The sequence below is a fragment of the Lepisma saccharinum genome, chromosome 14 (genome assembly GCF_977018435.1).
Source record: "Lepisma saccharinum chromosome 14, izLepSacc3.1, whole genome shotgun sequence".
In the NCBI taxonomy this organism is placed as follows: domain Eukaryota; kingdom Metazoa; phylum Arthropoda; class Insecta; order Zygentoma; family Lepismatidae; genus Lepisma; species Lepisma saccharinum.
This window is the reverse complement of record NC_139242.1, coordinates 4,093,584-4,104,044: the sequence shown is the minus strand read 5'-3', so window position 1 is coordinate 4,104,044 and position 10,461 is coordinate 4,093,584. Positions and strand designations below refer to the sequence as shown.

Below are 10,461 nucleotides of genomic sequence, written 5' to 3'. Positions count from 1 at the left end.
TAAAATACCATTATATGTTCAAATAATCTGTAAATATTTGTTGTTAGGAATAGACATCACTTCAAAAGTAAAACATTTAAAATTATTATTCAAAAGTAAGTCTTGCAAGCATATTCTGAATTCTGTTTATATTTAAAGAAATTATTATGTTGTGAACACTTAAAAAAATATATATAACATTCGAGTTGCGCAAAGCAAGCTATTAGCGTCCTAAGAGGTTGCTTTGGCAAGCCTCTAATGGCCTCCTATAAATGGTGATAGGCCGGTGAAATTATCCGTGGTTCATTAATACAATGGGGAAAAAAAACAGTAAATGCTACTTCGGACTTTCGTTGAAATTCCAGGCGGTAACAAATATAGCATCAGAGAATTAAAGGAGTTCAAATGTTTAAACCCAATAAGAATAATAATAATAAAAACCTTTCTCAATTCCAAATTTTCTTTAAACAAAAGAAATTTGACCACTCAAAACTTCTCGAGTCCGCCGTATACTTCAAGTCACTTGGTCTTATTTGTGGACCCGCCGCGAGAAAGAAATATACTTGACTTATGTAAGAACGGTGTGTCCATCCCCTAGGTTTGTCCAAACAAAATAAATCAATAAAATTTATGCAATATATTAGAAAAAATACAAATTACTAGTTATTACCTACTGTACTAAAATTAACACGAAGTTAATCAGTAAGAAGTAATAAAGTTCATTGGGGCATTGTCGAATAAGGTGCAATTGTGTAATTGTCGCATCGAGCAACAAGGACGCTAAAAATACGACGGGAGGAGGGAAGTAAGAATGTTGCGTTAACGTTGATAAAACTTTAAATTACTTCGAACAAAGTTTAGTAAGAGCTGCGAGAGTCAAAAGAAAGTCAAGGACTTTGAAATAAGGTCTTAAGGAGGCGGGAAAAGGAAAATTGTAGCGCTGTCAGCACACGGCTGCAAAACTAGAACACTTCCGTGATCGCATAATAACGACAACTTGGGAAGGTGCAATCAAAATAAAGGACTAACAAACCCTACATAAAATACAATCGGACTTCAATAATGGATTCTAACTTTAAAAGAAAATAACACGTAATGTATATAATTTTTTTTTTAGGCAAACGTGTAGTCATAAAAAATATTATGAGTAAAAGATGCAACAGGTTCGGGAACCTGAGAATTTGGCGTGCTTTCGGTTTTTTTTAGCAAAACTTGGAGCATTTTCGACTTTTACAGTTGGCTAACTTTCAAATATATATTTAACTTTTGCAAGTGGCTGTACACCGGGCAAACTACTCAATTCACTTTTAACTTTGGAGCTGTTTTGAACAAAACGTGGACCATTGCTTACGTCAAATTTCTGAACTTTATCTTTGACAGATACAAAATTTTTAGGCAAATCTAAAACGTCGACTTTGATAGCTAACATATTTCGGGACGATTCTTGAACTTCTTCTTTTACACTTTGCTGAATAATACGGGACTGAGGAAAGGGTGGAGGTATTGACGGATGAATTACATTTAACGGTACCACTTCAACAAGTGATGCAACATCATCATAAAGCTGTTCCACAGGAGGTGGATCATTTTTAAGTTCACTTAAGGCTAATTCGTTGGTACACTCATGGTCATACGTAATAGATTTCTAGCGTTGACATTTACAGTAACAAATTACGAAAATTGCAAAAACTCGTAATAATAATATGAGGATAATCAAAGGAGTTTTGCAGCAGATGAATAAAATTTGAAGCTTTTACGTATGGAAAAAATCCGTTTAATATAACTAAAATCGCAATAATTTTCATGTTGCTTAAGCAACAAAACAAACAGTTCTTCAAAACTAAAACGTAGTTTCAATTATTAGCTATTTTAACTCAACTTATTTAATTCGAAATTTAGGCTCAATTTATCTGCTTCATTTATTTACCTGATGTAATTTACTTATTTTCTAAATTTGTAGGCACTGTTTGACTTATCTGATTTTGAAATTACTGCAAACTTATCTTATTTTATTTCAGGTGTTGTCTTTATTTCTAAATACTTAAACAAGTGATTGACTCTTGACTACCTGAATTAAAATAATAATTCTTAGCGATATTTAAAGGCAATAAAATACTAAGATCACTAAAACTGGAGAATCTATAATTCTCTCAACTCATTCTAAAATGTGCTCATTCATATGAAATAGATATTCTCAGTAACTGGTGCTTAAAATAAAACTTTGCTAATATAAGTGTATACCTTCTTCTGAAGTGTAACTGTACATTTTAGTGATGTACTTGCTGAGCTAGTATTTTAATACTGCAAAAATGTTTTTGTGCCTAAAGCACATTATTAAATAATAAGTCTGCTTTATTTAACCTTTAATAATATTAGTGCCATGATTATTATAAATGAATATTAAGTTACACAAGTGGATTTAAAATATTAGACAGATTTCACATTAATAAATGCCGTAACTTGGAGCACAAATTGCAATATTTATATTTTAAGATTTAAAACAATCCACCTTTTAATGTTTTTAACATTCGAAGCTATAACATGCTAAGGATAAATATTCTAATGTCAAACAAAACAATGTTTCGGACAGAAAAAAATATAAATATATAATAACAAAAAAAATCTTGTTAATATGTGAGAAATGTCCACGCCGTGTAAAGCTTAAAGCATAAGTATATGTATATATGTGTACGGACTCTTTCACGTCACTGCTGCTTATCTGTGTACGGAAATCTCACGTCATTACAGCCTATTTATACATCTATAACTTCTAAACTAGAACTTTTAATTAAACGGGCGGTTTATATCCTAAATCACGGTACGCCAATTTGTACAGCGTGTCAAGGAATATAATTAGCGTTTTGACTCTTTACATATTAACATGAATTTAAAATGAGACAATGTATTCATAGGTTAAGGTAACATAAGGCAAGTGACTATCTCGTATAAACTTGACTATCTCCTTAATCTAAGCTCCCTTCGTGAGTTGCTAGGAGACTTCAGTCATTAAGAATATAAATGAGTTGTCGTTGGGGCCTTATTCGTTCCCAAAACTATATATTTATAAAAATGTAATATTCTCTTAGTAATAATCTTAGCAGTTATAGTTCAAGCATTCTAAATCATTTACAAGTTACGGTCAGTTTTAAACCAAATTTAAATTAAACCTTTAAGGAATTTCAATTAATAATAATAACAAAAACAAAATATTGACTCAAACAAGCATACTCTCTGCTATGACTCGTTAAAATGCACCATAGTGTGACTGAGTCAAAGTCAATAAACTCTAATTTATTTTCCTCGTTCATACTATAACTTTAAAACCCACTTTTAATCCACGTTTTAATTAATTAAAATGTTAAGGGTAAGCGTAATCACAATCTGAGCAAAATGCGCAGGAACGTTAAATATATATAAAACATCGTTTCGAATTACTGAAGCTTACTGCATTATTTTAATTATCATAACCATAATTTTCGTATCCAAGATCATGTAAAAACATTTCCTACATTTTACGTTCTAAAATCACTGTAAATGCAAGAAACCATCGAATCGCAATGCCTTATTCTTCTACCTAAATTAAAATTTTGGGAATGGTAAAAATTTCCCAGTTGGAAATTCTGTGGTAGGCATGGTACCGGGTTCGCGAGCGAAACCACAGCGCTACCAGGAGCGGATAGATAGGGAAACGTCCACGAACGTCCTTGGGCCGACCGCATTTTTGGCAAAATGTAGCTGGCTAAAACCCGACATCGAACCTTCCGCCAAGCGGAATGCCTGACGCTCCTGATACCAAACCACCAGCCCGACGAGAATAACGCAGGTTCCTCCGCATCTTTACATTTTGCGGGTGACCGACCCTGACATGAGGTCGATAAGTATTATCTAATTCATCCTCATGTTAAAGCTAGACATCTATCATGGCATCAAATACTCTTCTCCCATTAAAATTAAAGGAAAAAAAACAAATTTTAAGCCCTATGTATTTTCAAACTCAAATGTGGCAAGGACATAGTGAAAAAACTAAACAAGTTAGAAAAACATTGGGGTGGGGTTAATTTAAAATTGGTTATCAACTCTTTTCATTTCTGATAAAATGAAAAGGCCCGTATCTCCACCACGTAACGAGCTATTTTCTCATCGCATTTTCGAAGAAATGGATGAGAAGCCGAAGCACTCCATCACGTAACGAACTGTGGAGTTCGTGGGATCTTACCAAGAATGTTAACCAATTAATCAATGGGTGATGTAGCTTATTCATCGTTCATCCTCGATGATGAGAGCATTCGTCAATAACATGACGAGTTAACGCTTGGCAGTGAGAAAGGCACAAATAAACTAAACCCCTAACAAGCAAGACTAACAACTAGAAAAGACAATGATCACTCATTGTATTTTATGAACCTTTGAACCTGAATCATGTGTGGTTTTAGGATAGTTACCTGTCTATCTGACGAATGAAGATAATTTCGAAGAATAAAATAAACTAAGTCCTCTGTATGCTTCGTTGCAGGTTGACCAGCGCGTCGCCTCACTTTTTCTCCACTCCTTTCCTAAGCTCTTCTCTGTCCTCAATCCCAATCAAAAGTCAGTTCCCTCCCAGTCTGTCTCACCCCTATATTCCCCAGGCCATGGAGATCTTCCTCGAAGCCGAATCGTGATTTTTACTGCCACTATGCAAACCGCTGACTCCATAGGCTGATGGAACTTCCTATATCCTGAATACCTCACGAGGTTTGCATAGCACAACACTGTGCATTATTTACATGCCTCAGAGGTTGAGACAACTATTACTAAAAAGTGAATGCCCTGGTGAACATGAAGCATCAGAGAGGCTTTAAATAAATCTAATGGATTGATACGATATTATGGAAGATTGAATATTTCTTTGCAGAAGGAAATATAATTATGTCGTTCGTGCAACGTTACTATCTTTGATGATACAATTGCGAAGAGTTATTCTCAACAAACATATATGTAGTTCAGTACATGTGTGTGTGTTTGTGAATGACTAAGCATATGCGTTAGACATTTCATTAAACCACTATTGTGTGTGAAATGAATTTTTAAAAATTGGATTTCTAACGTTTTTCTTGTGTTCATTATTACAAAATAATTTCTGTATTTCGGTATCTACCAATATATTATGGATATGCTCTCATATAAATGCCTAACGCACTATTCATGGTACAGGAGTTATCAGCTAGTTGGGATATAAAATTTATATTTGATTCATATTTATATATTGAGTTAACATTAAGGATTAATATGAATAATCACATACAGTTTATAAGAAAATAATCTGGGCACTAATGGGTAATTAAAATGTAAGCTTTTTGTACTTGTATTTATATTCATTCCAAGTACATATTTCAGCGTGCGTCGGGAAATGAGATGCGAGGAATATTTCAAACAATGTCGGTGGAATAATCGTTCTTTTCCATGTGAAGATTATACTGGTAAATCCTACCACGGCATAACCAATATATGCTGTAGCTTCAATTCCCTCCAAGTAAGGTAAGATACACATTTCAGTAGTTTTATACACACAAATATCCAATCACACACACAATCACACAAACACACACACATACATACATATATTTGATTACATTATAGTACTACAAATTGATTCCAGGTCACGGAAACTGAATTCCTAATATTAGCTTTGAGTAAATTTGTACCATATTTTAAACCTCTAATAATCAATATCTCGATTTTTTTTCGCATCTTTCAGAACATTGAATCAGAAATTAAGAACACAAATATCTTGGCACACAAAGTAAATGCATTTCTTCAACAATATAAAATAAACCCATAAAGAAGTTATTTGTATTTTTCCGATGCTTTGTTTCCAAGGCGATGAAGAGGATCTATTTTTCTTGCGATAACATGCAGTGTAGAATTGATAGAAGATTTGCAAGGAACATCTATGTATAGGTTTTTCGGTCGGAACTATGAGGGGCATTCAAATGAAACCCGGTCACAAGTGTAATCAGTGTATTAAGTGAAAAATGTAGTTATACACATTACACGTACTCAAAATTGTAGATACACACAGTACACACTCTCAAAAATAATCGCCAAAACTGTTTGCACATTTATCCCATTGCGACACAATCCGGTCGATACCATCCTTGAAGAAGCTAGTAGGCTGCTCTCGGATCCAGGCCTGGACCCATTTACACACTTCGTCGTCCGATGCGAATCGATGTCCGCGAATAGCTTGTTTGAGAGGTCCAAAAACATGGAAATCACACGGGGAAAGGTCTGGACTGTACGGTGGATGTTCCAGCGTTTCCCACCGAAACTGCTGCACTGTCGTCTTCACCGCATTGGCCGTGTGTGGGCGGGCATTATCATGCAGGAGGATAACGCCATTGGACAACATGCCTGGGCGTTTCGACTTGATGGCTCGTCGAAGGTTCTGTAACGTGGCTTGATAACGCTGGGCGTTGATGGTGGTTCCCCGTTCCAGGAACTCGACAAGCAGTGGGCCCTTGTGGTAAAAAAAAGGACAGCATGACCTTACCAGAACTGGTGTGCACGGCTTTTGCTTTCTTTGGAGGTGGTGAATTCGAATGTTTCCACTGCTTGCTCTGACGCTTGCTTTCCGGTTCAAAATGGTGACACCATGTTTCGTCACCTGTGACAATACGCGACGGAAAGCCGTATTCCTCGTCATGATAACGTTGCAGATGACTCAAAGACAGGCCCATTCGATTTTTCCGCTGTTCGGCGGTCAGGTGCGAAAGTTCAGGTGTTGATGCATGATGCTGTGGGCGGTGCCCACGCTAATAGCCAGTAACCGATGAATTTCGTCTAGTGTGATTCTGCGGTTGTCCAAGACTAAAGCATTCACTTCCGCAATCATTTCCGGTGTGATGACACGATGAGCCTGTCCAGGACGAGCATCGTCTTCCAGTGACTCTCGCCCCTCGAGGTATCGTTTGTGCCATTCCACAACACTTGAACGACTCAGACTGTACTCACCGTACAGAACCTTCATCCGTCGATACATTTCACGGCCTCCAACTCCTTCCGCCGCCAAAAAACGAATCACTTCTCGTTTTTCATGCTTACTCGCCTGCATGTTCTGTACTGGACGATAACTTGTGTGACCACCTTCTCTTCGACATGATACCACACTGGCGCTATGCAACGTCAAATGGTGCGCACGCCTCAGTCTCTCGACCAATAGCTGGCGCTACCATACTTGCAGTTCCGTGGTGCCACCGTACATGTACGGCACATTTAGACGCACTGACCGGGTTTCATTTGAATGTCCCTCATAAATATGAAACGCAATGCGAATGAGGCAAAACCTCCAGCGAATGCACATATATCAATATCGGGAAATCAATTAATAAAGTGAACATTGGGAAAACGATATGATTTAACAGGAAAATAATAATAAAATACTTTGTACTTCGGTAATTGTTGTAAATTATACGAGTATATTGAAAGGAGAAACGGAGTCGGTTACCATTATAGTGCAAGAAATTGCCATTTACAACTAGCCATTCATTTTCATGACACGCGAACCTCACTTTCTGCAAAATACAATTGCTTGATAGGAAATGATAATTCTAACTGTGTATATGTTTTGTGATAAAATGCTCATAATGGGTAGCTGCACTTATATGCGCGATAAATCTTGTGTGCTGGTAATCTATGTGTAATTTTATTCCTGACATTTCATCCTTGTGACGTGCACCATGCAATTCTACTGTTCACATTTTCAGAATAAAGAGTAGGGAATAATAACTACATAACCGGAAATGTTTTAACATTATTATTTTTCTATTTTCTTTCGACATCTTGATGTCAACTATTTTTGCTAATTCATTTTCTTGTTCAGCTAGTTCAGTGTTATGTTTGCTCTACATTACATAAAAGTAAACAATTGTTACTCGTGGTGGAATAAATGTTGAAATATTTTAGTGCTGAACGTTCTGCTATTTCTTACTATTTTTTTTAGGAAGTGTGTGCATTTGTTCAGTGCGAATTAACATACAAATATAGACATTTAAGAGATGTTACACTATGATATAATGAATTGCAATTTCCTTTCGCTGTGTTATTGTGAAAATGGGGGTTGTTTCTAAATATAGTGATAATGATAGTATATGTTTTTCATCGAACATACATGTATGGAATTGAAGTTTCCCAGACTCTATTTTATCTTAGTGAAACTATATTTTCATGTGAAGTTACAGTTGAAGACTGAAATTGGAAAACGATGAAAATGTTCAATAATTCAAACACCGGTTTCCACATTAAAATGTGAAATATACCATGCTTTATAATGTGGTAAAGATGAAAAATGGCTGGTAGCCCTCTAAGTAGTCAAAGGGCGTGTAAGGAGGTCACTAGTGAGAACGTTCTTATGGACTGATGTGAGGAACGATGCAATTTCCCAAAACGTTTGCTTTTGGCATTTACAACAGTAACCACTTTTAGTCCTCAATTGTTCGAAGCGTTTTCTTTCACAAAACCAAACACGTTATATTATAAGCAAGCACAAAATACATTTAACTTCTCTCCGTTTGACTGAAGAAAGTTTAACAAAAATAAACTTATTATTTTTATATATGATTTGCAGTTTCAACGTCAACACGGATGTACATATATATTAGGCGCATCCAGAAAGTACTTTTCCCTGAGGTCGTGTACAAAAAGGAAAGATTATTTCACTACTGAGAACTTTCGGGAGGCGTTTTCTAGGACATTCACTAGCAAGGGCACGTGCTTCTCACGCATGAGCATAACCGGTTTCATCGCCTGTCACCTGTTAGTGGGAAATTTACGTTCTGGATGAACCTAATATTTCAAGCAAAATATTACACAATCAGCTTAGCGCCGTATTCATACATCATTTCTGGCTCAAGTATTAAACATTCTGTACTTCTCTAAAAGAAAATATATATGTATAAAGTTCTTTGGCAACTTCTTTTGGCTCAACAGGAGAAAATACTTCTAACATTGTTAGTTACAACACTTGACACATCTCTATGAAAATATGTATTTACTATTCAATATATTTAACTATGGAAGCAATTATAGAATCAAATTTAAATTCTTTATGTGGAAACCATACTGCAAATATACTTGAGCAATTACATGCAACTTACGTAACAATATATGCTACAAAGTAATTCACAAAGAAGTATGCGTCGTTTAAGGTGCTATCTTTTTTTAACGAGAAGATATGTTATTGTTTTTTTCAGCTATTCTTTAAAAGTTTCTATTCATTTCAGATGAAAAGTTTTCAACAAAGATATTCAAAAATAGTTTAACCCTTTATTCTTTGCAATTTTTCTAAAGTAATTAAATGACTTTTGCACTATTTGCCGAAAATTATAAATCAACTTATCTGAATCTACAAATAAGCTTGAAATCATGAAATATTTTTTATACAAAAGAATTCTAAATATGTAGTGTAACTAGCATTTATTTTCGCTTTACGTTCATATTCATTTATTGAATTCCAAAGCCGAGATTGTTCCAATACGTCTATTATGCACTTGGTTTATTCTATTTGAAGTTGCAGAATGAATGAGGGTGCGACTCTCCCCATTCCGATTTTCATAGACCATTGGTGGTTATTATTTAAGCATTTTATTATTATTTTGCTTCTTGCTTAGTTTCTTCAGTGCGTAAAAATTCTTTTTGGTTTGTATGATAAGAAGGAATTCAGGATTGTTACATTTTATGAATGTTCGCAAATATAGTATGGTGTGCATCTACTTAAAAAAAAATACATAAGCATATAATATATACGATTACAAAATATCATGTTTTATGTAACAAAAAAACAATACTTTTCCAGTGGACGAATTCGGATTTAAGAAACATAATATTAAATTCTGTTCAAATTTCAACAATACAAACTTCTTCTGCAAATAATGTAACAACATTCAACGAAATATATAATACATTAAATGTTTAAGTTAGTTGTACATTCAATTAGTATCTGTAACGAAACGAGTGACAACACACGTAAGAGATAATATTTGTTTAATATCAGTAAAAATTATCAGAAATTTCCTATTAATGAGAAGTTGAAACTTACAGTAACTTCTTCGAATGCAGCTATGAAGCAGGTAGGTATATGTTCGTATATAGAATCGAGCAATTTTGTTACGAATTTTAGTACGAAATACGATGTGGAGATAGGTGAATTGTTGTTTGCTGATATGACATGCGAATATTATAAACTGCATCCTATTTATGCTGATTGTAAATTATCTTCAAATACTTACGAAGTATTAAATGAGTGAAATGAACATTTTTGGAAACTTACGATGTTTTAGACTAACCAACTAACCAACTCTCTAGCCTTCTTAAACCCAAAGGTTCATGGCTGCACCAACAAAGGCCTTCCATCTGTCCCTATCTTGAGCAAGATCTATATATTCTTTTCCATCTCTACCAATTTCCTTTAAGTCCATCTCAGCGTTCTCCCTCCATCTTCGTCTT

At 35.0% G+C, this 10,461-nt stretch overlaps 1 protein-coding gene across 1 annotated transcript; it reads right to left on the bottom strand.

Annotated features, from left to right (window-relative positions):
- Window positions 1-6,721: 6,721 nt before the first annotated feature.
- Window positions 6,722-7,072, bottom strand: LOC145998641 (protein GVQW3-like). Its single transcript, XM_083135108.1, has one exon. It carries the CDS (start codon window positions 7,070-7,072, stop codon window positions 6,722-6,724), a length of 351 nt encoding a protein of 116 aa, XP_082991234.1.
- Between the last annotated feature and the right edge of the window lie 3,389 nt (window positions 7,073-10,461).